Source organism: Perognathus longimembris, chromosome 23, assembly GCF_023159225.1.
Source record: "Perognathus longimembris pacificus isolate PPM17 chromosome 23, ASM2315922v1, whole genome shotgun sequence".
Taxonomy (NCBI): Eukaryota; Metazoa; Chordata; class Mammalia; order Rodentia; family Heteromyidae; genus Perognathus; species Perognathus longimembris.
The window spans coordinates 6193917-6214314 of NC_063183.1; the positions used below are offsets into that span (position 1 = coordinate 6193917).

At 54.5% G+C, this 20398-nt stretch overlaps 3 protein-coding genes across 4 annotated transcripts; 2 read left to right on the top strand and 1 right to left on the bottom strand.

The window, feature by feature from the left end:
• Window positions 1-805: 805 nt before the first annotated feature.
• Window positions 806-14498, top strand: Ypel3 (yippee like 3). Of its 2 annotated transcripts, XR_007208767.1 has the most exons (5): window positions 806-1569; window positions 1675-1718; window positions 1920-2028; window positions 3843-4292; window positions 14487-14498. XR_007208767.1 is itself a non-coding variant. In XM_048332112.1 (4 exons), exons 1-4 carry the CDS (start codon window positions 1453-1455, stop codon window positions 3930-3932), a joined length of 360 nt encoding a protein of 119 aa, XP_048188069.1. In that variant the 5' UTR covers window positions 806-1452; the 3' UTR covers window positions 3933-4343. The 2 variants fall into 2 exon arrangements, 1 of the variants encoding a protein (XP_048188069.1); XM_048332112.1 differs by lacking the exon at window positions 14487-14498 and having other exon boundaries at window positions 3843-4343.
• Window positions 5152-9359, top strand: Tbx6 (T-box transcription factor 6). Its single transcript, XM_048332110.1, has 8 exons — window positions 5152-5527; window positions 5610-5844; window positions 6911-7178; window positions 7285-7431; window positions 7518-7588; window positions 8602-8675; window positions 8750-8933; window positions 9009-9359. The coding sequence occupies exons 1-8, from the start codon at window positions 5410-5412 to the stop codon at window positions 9220-9222; spliced, it is 1311 nt and encodes a 436-aa protein (XP_048188067.1). The 5' UTR covers window positions 5152-5409; the 3' UTR covers window positions 9223-9359.
• On the bottom strand, window positions 9911-19034 carry Ppp4c (protein phosphatase 4 catalytic subunit). Its single transcript, XM_048332111.1, has 9 exons — window positions 18911-19034; window positions 18512-18680; window positions 14064-14115; window positions 12454-12504; window positions 12154-12255; window positions 11491-11664; window positions 11275-11401; window positions 10410-10599; window positions 9911-10323 (listed from the first exon to the last, which is right to left on the bottom strand). The coding sequence occupies exons 2-9, from the start codon at window positions 18607-18609 to the stop codon at window positions 10194-10196; spliced, it is 924 nt and encodes a 307-aa protein (XP_048188068.1). The 5' UTR covers window positions 18610-18680; window positions 18911-19034; the 3' UTR covers window positions 9911-10193.
• Between the last annotated feature and the right edge of the window lie 1364 nt (window positions 19035-20398).

Genomic DNA, 20398 nt, shown 5'->3' on the forward strand with positions numbered 1-20398 from the left:
ACCCCAGAGGCGGCTGCCCGGAGGAGGTGACACTCTTCTTCCTAGATCCCCGCAGTCAAGCGGCTGAAGGATGCCTTTAGCTCTTCCCACCTCACAGGTAAAGACTCTGTCCCTGGTGGCATGGAGAAGTGAGAAGTCCAGCTCTGCCTGACCTCACCGGCTGGACCATCTTGGGAGGGGAGCTAGACCTGGCTGGGCCTCGGTCCCCGGCAAGATGGAGACAATAGGAGGCACCGCTTTCCGGGATGGCTGCGGATGAGAAACTGGGGCACAGACGGAGGAGAAACCGCGACGCTGACGACGGCCATTTCCCGGCGCGTGCACTCGCCAGCCTCCTCGCGACGCCGCGCCGGGCCCCGACCCTCCGGCCCCGGCCCCTCCGGGCCTCCCCCGGGGAGGGCGGGCGGCGGGGCGCAGCCGCATTTCCGGGCCGGCGGGAGCCTGGAAGGGGGGGGGGGGCCGGGAGCGGGCGACGCGGGGGACGGGGCCTGCGCCGGCCGCCCCGTGACGCGCCCCCTCATTTGCATGCCGCGCGCCGATTGGCCGGGGCGGCCGCCGGGCCCGGAGGCCGGCCCCCTCCCCCTCCCGCCGCAGCCGCGGCAGCAGCTGGTCTCGGTGTAAACAAGTCGAGGCGGCTGCGAACCCGGGCCGGGGGGGACGGCGCCCGCGCGGAGCGCCCCCCACTCCCAGGCCAGGCCACCCCGCGGACCGGGCCCCCCGCGCGCCCAGGCGAGGTGAGGCCCGCCACGGCCAGGCCGCGCGTCGCCCCCCGCCCCGCGCGCGAGGACTGCCCCCTTCCCCCGGCGCCCGCCCCCCAGCCCCGCGCCCCAGGTGAGCCCGGGGGTCCCAGGTAAGGCTCCGCGACGCAGGTAAGACTCCCCCCGCGGAGGTGAGACCGGGCGCCCCCAGGTAAGAGCCCCTCCCTTCCTGGGTGACCCTCCACCGTCAGCGAGGCCTCCTCCAGGTGAGGGACCCCCCCCTCCCCAGGTGAACTCCTGGAACCCCCAAGCGGCCCCACCCACAGGCCCAGTGAGGTTCCACGAACCAGCGAATGCCTAGCCCCCCGCACCCCCCTAAAGTGGAGACCGACAGCTCCACTCTCCAGCCCCTTCCTACACAAGCTTCACCTGCCCCATCAGCCAGGCTGAGACCGGAAGCAGGTGGATGACTCACCTGGAGCTCCTCCTAGCCTCAGTTTCCCCACTGATGCAACCTGAGGCCTCCTCACTGAGTCAAAACTGAGACGACTCTGGTCCCTGGTGAGACTGCTGCCTCTGGGGAAAGGAGAGTAGCCAGGTGTGACCGAGTCCCCACGGTGCTGAGCGCGCCTGCATGCGTGCGTGTGGCCAGAGGGCCTGACAACGCCCCCTGCTCCCTCCCTGGCAGGCGCTGGGCTCCCTCTGCTCCCCGTGGGCCGCTCCCCGCGTGGGGCCACTGCCCCTGGCCCCCGCCATGGTGCGGATATCAAAGCCCAAGACGTTTCAGGCCTACTTGGATGATTGCCATCGGAGGTATAGCTGTGCCCACTGTCGCGCTCACCTGGCCAACCACGACGACCTCATCTCCAAGGTAACCAGGCCATAGCTAAGGCGAGAATGGGGGCCATTAGGGCTACTTGGCAACTCCCCATCCGCGGTCCTGATCCCCCCCCCTCTTGCTTTTCTTCCCCCGTAGTCCTTCCAGGGCAGTCAGGGGCGCGCCTACCTCTTCAATTCTGTGTGAGTATTGGTCTCCTGTCTTTCTTTTTCCTGACCTCTTGCGGCCTGTGTGTGACCTGCCCTGACATCATGCTGAGAATCCCAGGTTCCGTGGTTCAGGGAGGAATTCAGGCCGGAAGCCATTGATCATCCTTTGCATGGAGGCAGGGGAGGTCTCTGTGCTTGGTGCGACTCTGCTGGGGCTGTCCCATGTCCCCACAGGGTAAACGTGGGCTGCGGGCCAGCCGAGGAGCGGGTGCTGCTGACAGGCCTCCATGCTGTCGCTGACATCCACTGTGAAAACTGCAAGACCACTTTGGGCTGGAAATATGTGAGTCCGTGATCTGTGTGCCCGGGCTGGCCTTTGATTTGACCCCACATCACCTCTTCCTTACAGTCTCTGTAACCTTTCAGCATGTGTCGGGCCAGTGCGGACAAACCAAACTGTCCTTACCTCCTGACTATGACCTCTTCCCTCACAGCCTACAAAGGCTTTTAGGATTTTTTCCTAACCCACTTCTCTCAAAGGCACTAGCACCACCCCTATTTTAAAGAGAAGGTATAAGCAGAGACCATATACTGAACACAATTACTTGCCATGCATTGTTGCATGCTCGTCATATAGTCTCTCTCCAGTCATTACAGCAGTGCTGATGGTACAATCTATTTTCTGTAGGAAAGAAGGAGCCCTGGCGTTATTAAGTAACTTGCCCAAGATCACACAGCTGGTAACAGGATAGGGATCAGACTTGTGCTTGGCTTATGTTTTATTGTTCTTGTTTTATTTTGTTTGTGGTTGTAGTTGTCTTTTGATATAAGGTTTTACTTTCTAGCCCAGGCTGGCCTGGGTCTCACAATCCTCCTGCCTTAGCTCCCTGAAGGCTGGGATTACAGAGTTTGTGGGTTTTGATTTTTTTTTTTAAGCCAAACTGTGGGTCACTATCTCATACTGTTATTCACAGAGAACCAGAGAAGTTGCCCCAACCCCAGGGCAATAAGGAAGGTACACTCCTTTTCCAAGCTTCTCCTCCCCTCTGCTGCCTGGGAGGATCTGATTTCACTACCCAGAGTCTCATTTCCTTATCTGGCACTGGAAGATAAAGCAAGCTGGAGGCACCCCACACCTTACTGGAGATCAGATTAGATGTAACAAACAAGATTCCTTTGGGAATCTTCCTTGGGGGAGGCCTTGCTCTGACTGTTTGGGTGAGGTGGATGCCCCAGGCAGAGAGAGACAGACTGATATGACTTGAGTTTACCTCTTGCCCTGCCACAAATGTGCTGTGTCTCTGGTTAGGTAACTGGGGTTGTCTGGGAATCTCTGTAAAATAAAGAGATGGCCAGATCCAGAGATTAAAAACTTTTAATCTTAGCTAGACACTAGTAGCTCACACTTGTAAAATCTACTTCTTCAGGAAGTTGAGATCTGGGGACCAGCCCAGATAAGGAAAGGCTATGAGACTCATCTCCAGTTAACCACCACAAAAGCCAGAAATAAAGGTGTAGCTCAAATGGTAGACCATCAGCCTTGAGTGGTAAGAGCTTGGGGACAATGTTCAAGCCCTGAGTTTGAGCCCTAATACTGGTGTGCGCGCTCTTGTATACACACACACACACACACACACACCCCAAAACAAAAACAAAAAATGTTTAATCTTTGCAGAGTCACGTAAACACTGAATTTGTCAAAAAGAAAGCATAGTTTTGGGTGAAAAAGCAGACTGGCAAACTGAGCATGCATGCCTAGAGATTAGGGTTGTTTAATATTGAGTTGTTTTCTTTTGCTTTTGTCTGATGTACTGAGATCTATCCCAGGACCTTGTGCATGCTACACAGTGCTCAACCACTTAAAATTATTTATATTAAGTTCTGCTGTCCACCCAAAACCACATGTAGGTTGCAATGGCCTTCAGGCCACCAGTTGCAAACCCTATGAGCTCTTTCAGGTCCTCTATTGGCAGCTGTGATTCAGAATTCTGACTGCACACTGGTAGTGAGAAACAGCCCTACTATTTACCAGCTGTGTCTGTGGACAGGTCTCTCGGCTTTACTGGGCCAATCATGCTCCCCAACTCCTATGCCTGGTGGTAAAGCATTTGCGGGGGGGGGGGGGGGGGGAATGACTGGCTCCTCCTCTCCTTTCAGGAGCAGGCCTTTGAGAGCAGCCAGAAGTACAAAGAGGGGAAGTACATCATTGAACTCAACCACATGATCAAAGACAACGGCTGGGACTGACCCCTGCTCCTGACGCATGTGGCTCCAGTCTGGCCTGGCCGCCAGGGGGCGCCACTGGATTCCCTCCACCAGAAGGGAGCGCTGGACACTCGGGGCTCCTACAGGGCAGGAAGGATCCAGCTCCTGTACATATATTTTATTGCATGCACTGTGACTTTGGGGGGGAGGGGAAAATCAGAAGGGGGACGACACCCCCATTACCTTCCTGCGATCTGGCTGGCTTGGATCTCATTTTTTTTAACCCCTTCCTTCCTGTCCTGCCTGCCCCATAGTTATGGCCTGTGTGTTGCTCTCTTGGCCCCAGTGCACTATCTATCTGCCCTGTGACCTCCTCCCACTGGCCCCTGTTACCCCACGCGTGTCCCCATCATTCTGTATTGTTTGTACATAATAAAACAATGAAGTGCAGACCAGCCCCAGGCTCATGTGGAATCCAGGAAGCTGGGGGGCCTCAGATGGAGTCTCCTGTGCTATAGACCTGTTCAGATCCTAAGCTCAAGCTGGTGCATTTCCAGTGCCAGTGGAGCTCACAGAGCCCACAATGACTCCCTAGGCCTTGACCTCAGCTGTCGGTCTGTGCTTTTTTTGGCTTTAGTGCTTGGCTGCCACCTAGGGGCAGCTCCCCATTAGCAGGCCCGTGTGCTGTGGTTTTACTGAGCCTCTGTCCTGGACTACAACTCCCAGCCATCCTAGCGCAAATTGTTCTGGCCTTCTTGTGCACATTGGCGCCTGGCCTGCTGGGAAGTGTAGTTCCACAGGAACTAAGCAACCCTGCCGAGTGAGACGTCAAGGACTTTTGAGCAGTGCTCATTCCTCAACTCTTTGAGACTTTATGAAGGGTGGAGGGTTCATAGAATGGAAAGCAGGGAGGACTTTTGCTATGGGTTTCTTAAAGTTCCCAGTGCTCTCAAGTAATGAACTCAGGTTTCCAACCCTGCCCTCCTCCTGCCCTCCTCCCAACCCCCCACTTCCCTCCTAGTCCAGTCCTCCAAGTGAAATGTGTGGTGAGTGGTGATGGGGGTCACCTGGCAAAAATGCTGGGGTGGTCAAGGACTGCCTCAGCTTCAGTCTCAGGGTCCAGGCCCCGCCCCAGGCTTACTCCTAGCTGGGTCTCCTGCCGTGGGAACTCGGACCAGCTGGCCGGAAGAGCCAAACTGCGTCCCTGTCCAAGCCCTGGGGATCAATCAGACCGAGGAGTTAATTATGTAATGAGGGGGCAGGGGGTCGGGGCTAATGAAGCCACACGGGGTGGAGGGGAGGGGGAGAGAAGGGGAGGGCACCCAGGTATCCGGCCCCTTCTTGGACCCCTTGGAGGCCCCCAGGGGTCTCCACCGCAGCCCACCACCAGGGCCCCAAAGAGGGGAGGGGCTGTGATCTCGGGTCTGGAAGGGGCTGAGCTGTGAGCTATAAAGGGGGCATCTCTTAGCACCCTGGGACTCTAGTAACAACGTGCCCTGAGGCTAGAAGGGACTCCAACATGTACCATCCACGGGAGTTATACCCCTCCTTGGGGACAGGCTACCGCCTGGGGCCTCCCCAGCCAGGGGCAGACTCCAGCTTTGGACCTGCCCTAGCAGAGGGCTACCGGTACCCAGGTGAGAAGTGAGACCATTTTCTGGGTAGAGGATTGGGGCTGTGCTTCCATGGGCTGGTTTCTTATTCTTCCAACGTCTCCAGATCTGGACACCCCCAAGATGGATTGCTTCCTCTCTGGGATTGAGGCCGCTCCATGCACCCTGGCTGCACCTCCACCTCTGCCCCTTCTGCCCCCAGCCCTGGGTGCTGACCCAGCCCCACCAGCCCCAGAGGCCCTTCACTCCCTCCCTGGGGTCAGCCTGAGCCTGGAGAATCAGGAGCTGTGGAAAGAATTCAGCGCAGTGGGCACAGAGATGATTATCACCAAGGCTGGCAGGTGAGGGATGGCCATGTCAGTTTGAGCTGGGGCTCTTGGGGCTCTGGGGCTGTGATTGGGGGTTTCTTTGGAGCTGCAGCCTATTTGAATCTCACTATGGCCTAGACAAGGATGACAGTGGATGGCATCAGGAATCATTCTGTGGCAAGGGTCAAGAGTCAACCTGTGAGGCCTCTGGCTTGGTTTAGAAGCAAATCTATTGAGAATCACTTTGGACCTGTAGCAAAAAGTCTGGCTGGGTTATAGATTAGCGTGTGGTCTACATCAGAGATCAGTGTGTGGCTGGAATCAGATTCAGACTGATGGGGGTCAAGGGTCAGCCAGTGACCAGCATCAGAAAATCTGTCCAGGATCAGAAGTGAGCATGTGGGACTTAAGTATGACAAGATCCAGGCGTACCCTAGAGACAAGGAAGCAGTGTATGGCTGATGGCAAGGTATCTGAAGCCATAGTCCTGTGCCGTGGTCTAGGGCTGACTTTTTTCCTAAGCAAATTTGTCTTAACAGTTATGGGTCTAGTGCTGGAGACCAAGTAAAGGTATGAAAGTGGAATGCAAGAGGCTTCTGGCAAGGTTTTAGGGAGACAAGATAGTACCTATTCTACAAGGGGAGCTGGGGCCAGGATTCTGGGCTTTGCTTAGGATCTCCTGACCCATCTGTTCTATTTCCCCATCAATCCTAAGACATCTTCCTAGACTTTACCCTCTGGAGTTTTTTGGTTTGGGGAGTTTTATTTTGGTGATGGTCTTGGGACTTGAACTCATGGCTATGGGCATTGTCCTTGGGCTGCTTTTGTATTCAAAGGCGAGCACTCTACCATTGGATGGGAGTCTCATGGACATTCCTGCTCAGGCTGGTTGTGAACTGTGATCCTCACATCAGCCTCCTGAGCAGTTAGGACTACAACCATGAGCCACTGGTCCCAGCTCCCTCCCTCTGGGGTGTAATTCTGCTTCCCTTGAACTTTGTGTGGCAGAATCCTAGTCCCAATTTGGGGCTGCCTGCTGGTGACAGGCTCACCCTGGCAGTGGGTAGCTCCCGGCTTCTGGCTCTCTTCCCGGCTGCAGGCGTATGTTTCCAGCTTGCCGAGTGTCAGTCACGGGCCTGGACCCTGAGGCTCGCTACCTGTTCCTTCTGGATGTGGTTCCGGTGGACGGGGCTCGCTACCGCTGGCAGGGCCGGCGATGGGAGCCTAGTGGCAAGGCTGAGCCCAGGCTTCCAGATCGTGTCTACATTCACCCCGACTCTCCGGCCACGGGTGCTCACTGGATGCGGCAGCCTGTGTCCTTCCATCGCGTCAAGCTCACTAACAGCACACTGGACCCCCATGGCCACGTGAGGCCCAGGCTGGGACCCCAGAATAGGGGTGGAGGGTAGGGCTCGGAGAAACGCTAAGGCTGAGACTCAGAATAGTGAGTAACCCCTATTTCTCTCCTCCCAGCTGATCTTGCATTCTATGCACAAGTATCAGCCCCGCATCCATCTGGTGCGGGCCGCCCAGCTCTGCAGCCAGCACTGGGGGGGCGTGGCCTCTTTCCGCTTCCCAGAGACCACTTTCATCTCGGTGACAGCCTACCAGAACCCAAGGGTGAGTGGCCCCGCGGGGGGCGGGGGTGGGGTATGGGTGGTCTGCCTAGGCCCCAAAGGAGCTCTGGCCCGGATGTGTGTCCTCAGATCACACAACTGAAGATCGCAGCCAATCCCTTTGCCAAAGGATTCCGGGAGAATGGCAGAAACTGCAAGAGGTGGGCATTTTTATGTATTTATATTTCGTGGTGACTGGGTTTCAATTCCAGGGCTTGTGCTTAGTAGGCAAGTACTTTAGACACACCTTGTTCATTCCTTCACTCTCATTCACCACTTATTAGTCCTGGTGTGTCAGGCACTGGGCTGAGGGCCAAGAACACTGATGAAAGGTACATTTTTTAAGTCATCGATTCAGTAACTACTCAGATCACTGGTTGTCATGGAATGGACTTGCAAGTATACGAAAGAAACATTGTTAGAATGTTAAGTTCTAGAGAAGAGAAACTAAGCAGGGAAAGATATGAGTGACTAGGGGAGAGCTAGAGCTGGTGGACTGTTGTTCCATCCCCAGCAGGAAGGGGGGAGGGAGTACAGTACTAGATAAGAAGTCTGGAAAAGCCTCTTTGAGGAAATGCTGAAGTGTGCAGGCCTAGGCGGCATGCAAGGCCCCCAAGGCAGGACTGGGCCTTGGCATGATGGGTGTGGTGGCATGAGGTAAGGCAAGCTGTGATGGGAAGCCGGACTAGACTGTAAGGGACTAAAGACTGGGCATCTGAGTCCAGCCCCCTGGGCTGCCTCCTGTGTTTGGGGTGCTATCTATAAAGTGTGGGAGTGTAAGAACTATCAGGAAGGAGGCCAGAAAGTCATCCTGGAGGAAGTGATGTTGGAAGTGTCATATGCAGGAAGTTACGCTGGGAAGGATGGGTGGGGCAGATGCCAAGGTGCTGGAAAGTTCCTGAAAGGTGGCTGTTGGGGAAGAGGAAAGAGAGACAGGCTGGGAGTCCTAGCAGCCGAGTTTCTGTGGATTCTAAGTGGACAGGAGCAGCACTGGAAAGTTCACGTGGGCCCGAAATCCCAGCCCTGTCACCTAAATCTCTGGCCTTCAGTGTCATCTGTAAAATGGGCACAATAATGACACATGACAGGGACTCCTGGAGGGTGACATGCTTGGCACCTGGTAAGTACTATTAGTGCCATCATCATCATCACCATCATCATCACTGTTCCCCAGGGAGCGAGATGCCCGTGTGAAGAGGAAACTTCGGGGCCCAGAGCCAGTAGCCACAGAGGCCTATGGGAACGGAGGTAAGTGTTGTCCTAAAAGTGCCAGGCCTGGCACAATGATCCTCCTTCCCAATGTGTCCCTGTTGTCTTCCCAGATGCGCCAGGGGGTCCCTGTGACTCCACATTGGGGGGGGACATTCAGGAGTCGGAGACGGAGCAGGCCCCAGCCCCCGGGGAAGCAGCTCCTGCACCAGCTCCTCCGTGCGGAGGTCCCAGTGCTGAGGCCTACGTCCTTCACCCCGCAGCATTCCATGGGGCCCCCAGTCACCTACCAGCCAGGTGAGGGCACAGGGCTGGGCTGCTCCCCGCGGTGTGGTGTTGTCTCTCCTGTTCTGACACAGCTCTCTACTTCAGGAACCCCAGCTTTCCTGAGGCTGTGGAGTCAGGGCGCCCAGCCCCCTACTCAGCTGCATTCCTGGAGCTGCAGCCCGGGCCAGGGGGACCAGGGTACCCAGCAGCCCCCCCAGCAGCACCCTTCACCCCACACTTCCTCCAAGGAGGGCCATTCTCTATCCCCTACCCAGGGCCTTCAGGGTTCCTGGATGTGGGCTCTAAACCAATGTACTGAGGGAGCAGAGCCCTGTGCCATCTTTCCCAACTACCTCTGCTTCCCTTCCCCCAACCAGCAGCCCCTCAACTTTCTGGCCTCCTCCCCCATGCCAAATGGCAGCCTTGTCCCCCCCCTCCCTCAACTTCACACCTTGACTTCACTCCCACCCCCTCCGGCTTCAAAGCCCAGGAGAGGCTCTGGAGTCCAGCTGGGGCCAGCTTCCCTTCCCTGCTCTCACCTTGGTGTGAATGGAGCCTCTCCTGGGGCCAAATGGGACCCAGCCTGCACTCCCCACCCCCTTGGCCTGGGGCAAGCTGCACCAGTTTGTTCTCAGGAGCAGAGTATTTTTGTTAATAAAACTCTCAAAAAGGACACAGGGGGCTCATGATGCTGGGGTTATGAAGAGTCAAAAGTGTAGCAGGCCATGGTAAGCCAGGCCTGGCACTGTCACTCCGGGTGCCTAGCCTTCTGCCCAGAAACCTATCTGCTCTGACCTGTATTCTCTTCGGAAACATGGGGGTGGAGGTCTCTGGATGCGAGCTGTCTCTTGTGGCTAGCTGGGACTCAGGGGGCCCTGGGGGAGCAGCTTTGCTGGGTGAGGATCTGCAGATTCTGGGTGACCACCTAGACTTCCTAGTAGGCTGGACCGAAGCCCCAGGCCAGCCCCTGGGCCCCCTAAGCCAAGTCTGACATAAACCCCAACACCATTTTTCTTCTTTTATTAGAATTTTTTTTCTTCTTTTTTCTCAAAACTTTTATCTAAAAACAAACAAAAAAAGAAAAAAGAAAAAAAAAAAGACTGGAAACTTCATGGTTGGAGTGGGGAGAAAGGAGAGGGGAGCCTGGGGCCAAAGGCTCCAACGTCTCCCGATAAAGTCCTCACCCTGGGGAGAGCAGAGCTGGAAGCCCCTCCACGCCCAGCCTCCAACTGAGGAGAGGGCAGTCACAGTGGTCCAAGGGCCAGAGAGGCTGAGAAGCAAGCCGAGGGATCACAGGAAGTAGTCGGCCACGGGCTTCTTGGAAGGAATACCCCGTGTCTCCTGGGGAGCAGCCTCAAAGATGATGAAATCTTTCTGGAGATGTTCATCCAGCTCCAAGATGGCTGCCACATTCCCACAGCTGGACACAGGGGCAGCGGTTAGGGGTTGGCCTAGATCCCCATCCCTACCCCCACCCCGATCACTTGGCTCTGCCAACCAGCTCACCGGTAGCAGTAGTTGGGTGCGGACCACACAGTGAGCACAGTCTCATTGAAATGCCACTTGTAACCTTCCATTACCAGTTGGTGGGCACGGCAGATCATGTCAATGTCGTTGGCTGCGTTGAACTGGGCCACAACATCGCTGCCAAACAGGTAGCCGGCCCCCCGGGGACTCACACCCCAGCCTGTGGTATCTGAGGTGCAAGGCAAGGATGGAAGGGCAGGGCTCAAGATCCTCTGCTTGTCTGCTGTCCCAGACCCAGAGGGGACCACCCTGCTCTATTGACCAGAGGCTCTGCAGGTTCTTGGGACAGGATGGCAAATGTTAGGACAGGTGAGCTCCACCTAGAAGACCCAGAGGCTGGCACTGCCTGGCCACAGTGACAACACAACACACCATTCCTCAACCTGTGAAGGTCAACAAAACCAGGCTGGGAATGACAGGTGTGGGCAAGGATGGACCCAGCCAGATGGCAGCCACACCAACGCCATCTGGAGTGGCAAGATGGAGTGGACCTAATTTTAAATCTCGGCTCTGCTCCCTGCTAGCAGGGAATGGTGCCATTCTGGGGGCCTTGCCTCTGAAACCACTGCTGTCAAGTTCTGAAGGCCCTTCCCATTGAGGGAGCCAGGGACTTGGCCCTGGCCAGCCCTCCGTGTCAGCACGCATGCTCCTACCACTCAGCCCCTGCCCCTGCCCTCATGCTGCCTGCTCCTTACAGGTCCAGCCAGGCAGGTGGATGCAGCAAGTGTGGCTTTGCCTTGTCCTATTCCCCCCAAAGTGGCCTTTAAGGCACTTGCTTTAGTCTGTCTGGACATGCTAAGGGTGGAGCTGCCTGGCCAGGGGCAACCCACCCGCCCAGCCTCACCTTCAGGGTCGGACCACAGGAGGTCACACATGGGCCCGTCATGGGGTACCTCTTGTTTTCGGTCAATTGTCCGGATCTGGTCCAGGGTCTGGATGGAGGGAGAAAGGCCTCCGTGCACGCAGAAGATCTAGAAGGGAGACAAATTCCAGACAGAAAGGAGGTGTCAGCCAAGAGCACCCCAGCTCTCCATCCCTGAAGAGACTGGAGCCAGCCTACCTTGCCATCGATGATGGCTGACAGGCTGAGGTAGTCAAAGATCTCAGTGCAGTAGCGCCACACAGTCACCGAGCCATACTTGCGCAGGCACTCGTCGTAGAAGCCATAGACCTGTGTGATCTGGCGGCTCTCGTGGTTGCCCCGGATGAGGGTGATGCGGTCAGGATAACGAACCTAGTGGCGGTGGAACACCAACACAAGGGCTGGGTGCAGCCTGACTTTCCACTTGTCCCCTCCCCAACTCCACAGCCCCCCAGCTTCATGGTCACCATGGTCGTGGCACACGTGTGCCATCTCTTACCTAAATTGTGCTGCATCCCCCCACAGGATGGAAACCCCAACTCCCCAGCTACAAAAGTAATGTCTGCTCTTTCATCTTCAGGCCTCAAGCCAAGTCTTGACACACACCGGAAGCCCTGAGGCTCCTCTCGCCTCTCACCAATGGACCCTGTGGTTTGGCTGCCGGCTGCCACCTCCAAAGCACAGACCCTCTGTGCTCAGCCTGGCACTCTGCCCTGTTGGCACCCTCCCCCCGGGGCTGGATGGATGGCTTTATTAGAAGTGAAGGGCTCTGACTGCCCCACTGTGGGCATGGCAAACGGGCAGACATGGACAGGGCTGGGACGGTGCAGACAGGGTGCAGAGGGGGCCACACGTTCCCACCTTGAGTGCCAGCAGCAGGAGGAAAGTCTCCACACTGTAGAAACCACGGTCCACAAAGTCCCCCATGAAGAGGTAGTTGGTCTCAGGGACATCGCCACCCACCTAGACAGAGGGAGAGTTTTGCATGGGCCGGACCCATGCCTCCCCACCGCGGTGGCCAAGTCTCACCCAGCTCAGACCTTTCTTCCCTCATTGACTTCTGACCCCCTGCACACAGGGAAGTAGGGGTTCTGCTCTCAGCCTGTGGGTGTCGTCTTCCAGCCACCCCAGAGCCCATTCCCCACCTGCTTCCCCACTCACTCTGAACAGTTCCTTAAGGTCATAGAACTGCCCGTGGATGTCACCACACACCTAGGAAGAAGAAAGTAGTCTGACAGAGTGAACAATGGGACAGTCCTTTTGTCCCCAGGGTTTGACATTCAAAACTTCCAAGAGGGCTGGAATGTGGCCTAGTGGTAAAGTGCTTGCCTAGCATGCACCAAGCCCTGGGTTTGATTCCTCAGCACCACATAAACAGAAAAAGCCGGAAGTGGCACTGTGGCTCAAGTGGTAGAGTGCTAGCCTTTAGCAAAAAGAATCCAGGGACAGTGCTCAGATCCTGAGTTCAAAACCCAGGACTGGCAAAAACAACAACAAAAAACACCTTTCAAGAGCATAAACACTTTTTTTTTTTTTTTTTGCCAGTCCTGGGCCTTGGACTCAGGGCCTGAGCACTGTCCCTGGCTTGTTCCCGCCACTTGAGCCACAGCGCCACTTCTGGCCGTTTTCTGTATATGTGGTGCTGGGGAATCGAACCTAGGGCCTCCTGTATCTGAGGCAGGCACTCTTGCCACTAGGCTATATCCCCAGCCCCAAGAGCATAAACACTTTGACCACTGGTCTCCAGGGCCACACAGCCATCCCTCCACCCCCTCCACACACACACACACACACACAGCGAGTGTTAACTAACTGCTCTGAGCAAGAGCAGTACTAAGTTTCCAGAGAGATCCACAGCTCTGACAACTTGGCCCCCCTCTCTCACCTCTCCTCACATCACCAGCATAGAGTTACTGACAAGGCCCCGGAAACGTGTGGCTAGGACCAACTGCCAAATTACAAGTTCTTCTGACCCAACAAGAGTATCCTCCCATCCCAAATCAAAATTATCACTTTTTTTTCAGTACTGGAATTCGATCTCAGGGCAGGCTTTGTGCATGATTAGGCAGGAGCGCTACTACTTGAGTTATGACTCAGCCTTTTTGATTATTTCTGAACTAGGGTCTCATTTTTCCATGAGAACCTGATGTAACCGAATGTCATGTGCACACCACCATGTTTAAAGACTTCTATGTTGAGTAAGGGTCTTGCAAACTTGAATATGTCTGGGCTGTCCTAGAACTTCAATCCTCCTAAGCTCACCCTCCCAAGAAGCTAGGATTATAGGTGTGACACACCAGTGCCTAGCTTTTTTGGGGGGAGGGGGAGGGGGGCAGTTACAGGAGTTTGAATTCAAGGCCTTTACTTACTTGTTAGGTACTCTACCACTTGAGCCAGATATAGTTCAGCACTACCTCTCCCCTTTTTTGTGGCACTAGGGATAGAGCTCTGGGCCTCATATGCACTAGGCGAGTGCTACAGTGAGCTACATCCTCAGCCGGTACTGGAGCTTGAACTGAGGACCTTATTGTCAGGCCTGTGCTCAGCTTTTTCACTCAAAGCTGGTGCTCTACCACTTGCACCACACCTCCGGCTTGCTAGTAATGGAGATGAGCCTCTTATCAGACCAGACTGGCTTCAAATCTCCACCCTCAGATGGGAGAGAAGTTGGCAGCAGGGGTTAGGAGACATGGCACAGGGCTTTCTGGGTTCTCAGGAATGAGTGGTGGCCAGGGTGACTAAGAGGCCAAACAGGGACAGCAGGTACTCACTGTGACCGGCGAGTCCACCCTCTGCACATTGCTCTCCTCTACCAAGATCTCTCTGGAAATAGAAGACCAGGATCACTACAGCCAGCCCAGCCCAATTCCGGACCTTTGTTGGAGGGAGGGAGAACATGAAGTGGTCCCCGTACCTCCAGGGGGCAGGAATGAAGTGGCTAATTCCCCTAGGATCTGCTAACTACAACCTTCCATGCCCTTCTACTGCACCCTGCTGCCACAGGACAGGCCTAAGTTCAAGGTCTTCCAAACAGGCTGGCTGCTGCTCACCTCTACATCAGAGCCCCTATCCCCTTCCAGCATTCCCTGACTGTTCCTTGGCTGGGATCTGCCATCACTCCCTACCAATCAATCACTGGGCCCTTCTTCCAGACTTCCAAACACAAGGGCTGGAGAACATTCACCTTCAAAGAGATGTCTGTTCCTAGGTTGCCAGCCTGTGTTTAGAGGCAGGGAGGACTTCCGGATTTCCCTTATGATATGAAGCACACTTATGGAATCAGTTACAAGATGGCCAATGTGAGCAGCACTACATTTGCAAGTTGTGCCCCAAAGATAAGCACATGGGTGAATGTGAGAGCCCACACACTGTGCCAGGGCAGTAGGGAGACCTGTGTGGGCACACACCACCAAACAAGGGTCCTCAGATGCAGAGCCTCATTAAGTCCCAGGGCAGGGCAGATGTGGGCATCTGGAGGGCTGCTGCTTTGGCTTCAGGCACATAGGCCAGTTCTCACTTATTACCAAGATACTCTGCTGTGGGAGGCCAGTCTCTTCCCACTAGGCCATGAGTCCCCTGAGCTCAGCAAACAGCAGTTAAGCGATGCCCCTCAACAAAGGGAACTCAGCTGTACCTCAGCTCTCTGGGAATAGGAAGAGGTTCTGGCAGTGGTCTGAGATGCCACAACAGCAGGTGGGCTCTCCTGACCACATCAAGTCTGGTGGGGAATGTCATTCCATATCAATTGCTTACATTGACCTTCCTGATGGCTAGAGAGGCTTTTTTTCCAGTGGTGATCCTGGGGACTGAACTCATGGCCTAGGCATTGTCCCTGAGCTTCATGGCTAGCACTCTACCACTTGAGTCACAGCTCCACTTGCAGCATTTTTGGTAGTTTATTGGAGATAAGGATCTTGAAGATTTTTTTTTCTGCCCAGACTCAGCTCCTGAGTACCTAGGATTGTAAGTGTGAGCCACCAGCATCCAGTTTGGAGAGGCTCTTGTCACTCTCATCTGACAGATACAGAAATCAGCCTGAAGAAAAGTTGGCAGGAACAAGGCCACAAAGCTGGGGAGTAGCTAAATTAGAATTGGAAAGCCCAGTTTCCCGAGTCTCTCCTGTAGACCCTGGGTGAAAACCTGAAGCCTCATAAGGTCACACCTTCTCTGCAAACCCACTGCAGTGCGAGGAAGGGCTCAGGGCCCAGCATGCTCTGAGAAGGCAGCCTAGGTTCTAGTCTTGGCTCTATCCTTTGCAGCTGTTTGGTAACCACAAGTGCTCACTTTTACTCCCACAACTAACACGCCTGCAAGAAGTGCCCACCAATGTGCCCAGCCTATACCTGGATACACAGAATCTCATTTGAGCCTGATTTCAGAAATTCACGAGGTCAAGTGACTAGCAGGGCCATATTGCTAATGGTGCCAAAGTGAAGATTGAAACTGAAGACTAAGATTCAAAAGCCCATTCTTCAAATGTGTTAATAATTTTAAATAGGAGAGATTTCAGCTCAGACACTGGAGTCGTTGTGATTCACAGGGTTTGGTGTAATCTATATACACTCTGAGCTTTTCTTTTTTTAATGCCAGTACTATGGCTTGAACTTAGGGCCTTGGGGGGGAGGGGGGCCTGTCTTACTTGGCTTTTTTGCTCCCAGCTGGAGCTCTACCACTCAAGTCCTCAAGCCACACCTCCAGCTCCAGCTTTTTTGCTGGTTAATTGGAGATTAAGAACCTCTTATATTTGCCACGCAAACTTTAAACCATGCCCCTCAGTTCTCAACCTCCCTAGTAGCTAGGAATATAGGTATAAGCAACCACCAGTGCCCAGCTTCAGTTTCTGTTGGGTCTGCAACAGGCCATGGCTAAGTGCTAGAGTTGGTCTCCTTTCAGACTGAGACTGGGAAAACAGTGGCCAACTCAGGACTCAGCTTAGTCACATCTCCACAGGGCAGGACTCCCCCTTGTCCAGTTCTTCATAGCCCCTTGCTTCCTCTCACTCCCATCACAACCTAAAACTCCAAGATGCTATGCAAGCATTGCCCATCATCTCCACCACATTGGCACAAGCCCAGTGGGGGAGAGGGAGATTAGACTTGGGGGGAGGGGGGTGGAGAACAATACCAGTTTAAGTTCCTAAAAATGCAAATTAGTGCTAAAGGAGAGGGGACAACCTAAAACTTGCCAGAAGTTGGTCTGGTCAGGGAGATTTTCTAGCCTTACAAAACAGAAGAGCCCAGGGGCTGGGGATATAGCCTAGTGGCAAGAGTGCCTGCCTCGGATACACGAGGCCCTAGGTTCGATTCCCCAGCACCACATATACAGAAAACGGCCAGAAGCGGCGCTGTGGCTCAAGTGGCGGAGTGCTAGCCTTGAGTGGGAAGAAGCCAGGGACAGTGCTCAGGCCCTGAGTCCAAGGCCCAGGACTGGCAAAAAAAAAACAAAACATAAAAAAAACAGAAGAGCCCAGCCAGGTTGCTTTCCCCTTCCTTACTCCTCTCATCCCCTCAGCTTTCTTTATGATACTGGGGTTTGAACTCAGAACCTTATACTTGCTGTACAGACACCCTAACTTTTGAGGCCTTCCCTCAGCCCTTTTGTAGGATAGTCACTTTTCAGGTAGGGTCTCATGTTTTTGCCTGGGGCAGCCTCAGAACATGATCCTTCTACCTATAGCCTCCCCAGTAGCTGAGATGATAGGCATTCACCACCACACCTGGTTTATTGACTGAGATGGAGGTCCTTACTAACTTTTTTTTTGCCTGGGCTGGCGTAGAACCACGATCCTCTGCATCTCCACCTTCTGGATAGCTGGAATTACAGATGTGACCCACTGTGTACTGCCTCAGTCTGGTATTTTAAAGGGACATAGCTTGTTAATCAAACTCAGCCCTCACGGGCTTCAGAGTGTCTGTGAGGGGCAGAGTCAAACCAAGAGCCTCAAGATACAGATTCAGAACCCAGCTCAGCTACTTCCTCACAGATGACCTAAGTCCCTGGGTCTCTAAAGTTTCCAGTTCAATGGAGCAAAATGATTCCAACCTCACAGGGTCAGGAGTGACAGTGGACAAAACATGTACAGAGCAGGGCTACCAGTTCTCTACTTCTTCTCCTACAGTTCACCAGCCAAGTAGAAGCCACAGTTAAAACATTCCTAGAAAGAACAGGTCATTTGTCTCTTCAACTGCTGCCCAGGTGTCAGGCTTCCACTTCCACTTTGCCATGCTGGGAAGGCCCTTCCTCAGTGTGTCCCAATCAGCTAGCCAGATTATCTCCATCCTTCCAGGCCCTCCTTCTTTTAGAAGTTTCTGGTTGCCTCATCCCCTATATACCATCACCTTCATACATGGGCAACTATACCACCTCATTGACTGTCAGCACTGACAGTACCAAACACTGTGCTAAATTCACCTCAAGCACAACCCACTGAATGAATCTTTACAACTACCTTATTAATAAACACAATGGCCTCCACTTTACCTATATATTAAGTCCACTACACATCATGATCAACACAGCAAGAGGCAGAAGTGACCCAAATTGAAGGTCCTCTTATTCTTAACCCTGGACCCTTAACCATTACTTCCTTCTACTTTCCGCTAAACTCTTTTGAGTCAGACCTCTCTCTACATCATGCTTAGTTCTACTACTTGGGCCTATTTGCCACTAATTTCTTATGCTCCCTCACATTAATCAAGAGCAGTAATCAAAGTCCACCTTCTTGCAGCAGAGACTGAAAAAAGGTCAAACACAAAAACTGGCTTCGCTTTGAAGAAACTTTGAACAATGAGTCTTCTAAAATGAGGGCAAACCACCTACCTCTCTTGAAGCATTAGATGGCAGTAAGAGAGTTTTATAACCACGGGAAGGTCTTTTGCATTCTAGCCTTTAAAGTTTATTCTTGTCGACAATCTCTCATCTATCACCTTATGCTTCCAGACAACTACAAAAAGTCATCCCCGTTGGCTGCGACAGATGAGCTGGGATCCTCCCGGAGTTTCTTAGGTACTTTTCTACAACTCTTACTCCACTGGAAACACACCACCTAATACTTTTCAGATGTCTTTATCCCTGTCTGCTTTCCCCCAGTACATAAACTGTCCCTCGAGGCTGGCAGTCCTATTCTGCTCCTCTCTGGGGACGCTTCCAGAATGGGACAAGCCCGAAGTTCTCCTCTGGGGTTATCCCCGCTCCGAACCCCCGAGCCCACCGGGCTCACCTGGCCTTAGCACAGAGGGCCTTGACTTCGCTCTCCTTGATGAGCTCGCAGCGCCGCAGCTGCTCGATCTGCCGGTCCAGGTCGCTGATCTCCGCCATGGCCCACCGCTCTCCCCCCGGCGCGGGTCAGAGTCGGGGCCTCCGCCCCCTCCGCGCCGCACAGGGGTCTCCTGGGGAAGGCGAAGACGAGCTCGCGGGTCCGAGTGTACGTACGGGGCGCGGGGGTGGGGGGGGCGACTCGATTCTGGGGCTGACCCGGCGCCCCCCACCCCGGCCTCCCCTCACATCGGCGCCGGGACCCCCAGCGTCCCACCGCCCAGGCCGCAGCCCCCGCTAACTCCCATCGAACCCCGCGACCCCGCGCTAAGGACGGTGGCCTGGAGGGAGCTCTGGCTCTTACCGCGCCGCTGCGACCCCCGGCTCGGGCTCTCGGGCTTCCTGCCTCCCTCCTTCCCTCCGCTTTGGGCCGCCGCCACAGCCGCTTCTACTTCCGGCCCCGCCGCGGAAGCAAAGGGAGGCCAGTTCCGCCTGAGCAGGACGTGACGTCATACACACGTCCCGCCCTCGTCGCACCCTTCCAGTGGTTCTCCAGGCGGAGAATGGGGGAGGGGAGGTGCAAGGAACCGGAAGTCGCCGCGGCCCGGACCGTTAGGCAGCCATACTGACCCCGGTTCGGTTTGGGGACCGCACGGGAGGCGGGCCCCGGTGGACTCTGTCGCTCCCCTCCCCTCCCATCCACCCCCCCACCCGCTTCAGGCCCTTGGCTGCGGTGAAACCGCCCGGCCTACCCCTGCAGCGCCGTAGGCGTCCAATGGATGAAGAAATCCCAGCCCGGACGCTGGGACGAGGAGGAAGCTGCTTAGGCTGGGCCTTGGGATGCAGCCTGCAGCCCCGGCCCTCGGGAGGCCGAGGCCGAGCCTTTCCCGCCAGTGCCTGCATCAGCACTGCCCCTCGAGTCCACACCCCTGCCTTGCTTGCTTCTGCCTGAAAGTTTTGTTTTTATCTAAGGAGGAAACGGGTTCAGAGGTTGATTTGAACCCAGGAAAGTTGTGTTCATCGTTCTAGGGTCTTGTCCCCCCACCTGTCCACCCCTGTGCCTCTGGATATCAACTTGTCAGAAAATTAAGACCACTTTCCAGATTGTTGTATGCAAATCCTCTGCTTCCCTAGTACCTTGTAGGCAGAGCAAACCATTTACCCTTAAACATTTACCTGTGACCTTCAAGCAATCCAGTTTCCGTGTGTTTGCATTCATGTTCCCTTTTGAAAAAAATTTTTTTGCCTGTTTTCTTTTTCTTCTACCTGGGAATTTTTTGTGTGTGTGTGCTGTACTGTGAACCCAGCCTTGTACCCTTGCTTGGCTTTTTCCACTCAAGGCTGGCTGCTTTCACCCACTTAAGCCATACAAGATTAAGTCTCGTGAACTTTCCTGCCTGGGTTGGCTTCAAACTACGATCCTCAGATTTTTGTTTTGTTTTTGCCAGTCCTGGGGCTTGAACTCCAGGGCCTGAGCACTGTCCCTGGCTTCTCTTTTGCTCAAGGCTAGCACTTTGCCACTTGAGCTACAGTGTCACTTCCAGCTTTTTCTATATATGTGGTGCTGAGGAATCGAACCCAGGGTTTCATGTATATGAGACGAGTACTTTACCACTAGGCCATATTCCCAGTCCCTGATCCTCAGATCTTATGTCAATTTTTGAGCCCTGTCTCCATCTTTATTTTTCTAGGTTAGGGACCTTCCTGTTTTTGATTGTGGACCACCAATCCTAGCTTATTGAGATGGGGAGGGCCCTTTTGTTTTGTCCACACTGGCCACTAAGGTATCCTTCATTTCCTCAACAGCTGGGATTCCAGTTGCTACATTACTGGACCTGATTTTGTGTTTGTC

Coding starts and splice junctions, on each gene's coding strand:
- Tbx6 (XM_048332110.1), top strand. CDS start 5,410: ATGTACCATCCACGGGAGTTATACCCCTCCTTGGGGACAGGCTACCGC. Junction 7,432..7,517: donor CAGCCTACCAGAACCCAAGG/GTGAGTGGCCCC, acceptor GTGTGTCCTCAG/ATCACACAACTGAAGATCGC. Junction 8,676..8,749: donor AGAGGCCTATGGGAACGGAG/GTAAGTGTTGTC, acceptor TTGTCTTCCCAG/ATGCGCCAGGGGGTCCCTGT.
- Ypel3 (XM_048332112.1), top strand. CDS start 1,453: ATGGTGCGGATATCAAAGCCCAAGACGTTTCAGGCCTACTTGGATGAT. Junction 1,570..1,674: donor ACGACGACCTCATCTCCAAG/GTAACCAGGCCA, acceptor CTTCCCCCGTAG/TCCTTCCAGGGCAGTCAGGG. Junction 2,029..3,842: donor CCACTTTGGGCTGGAAATAT/GTGAGTCCGTGA, acceptor CTCTCCTTTCAG/GAGCAGGCCTTTGAGAGCAG.
- Ppp4c (XM_048332111.1), bottom strand. CDS start 18,609: ATGGCGGAGATCAGCGACCTGGACCGGCAGATCGAGCAGCTGCGGCGC. Junction 10,600..11,274: donor CCTGTGGTCCGACCCTGAAG/GTGAGGCTGGGC, acceptor CTTGCACCTCAG/ATACCACAGGCTGGGGTGTG. Junction 10,324..10,409: donor GCACCCAACTACTGCTACCG/GTGAGCTGGTTG, acceptor CCCTGTGTCCAG/CTGTGGGAATGTGGCAGCCA.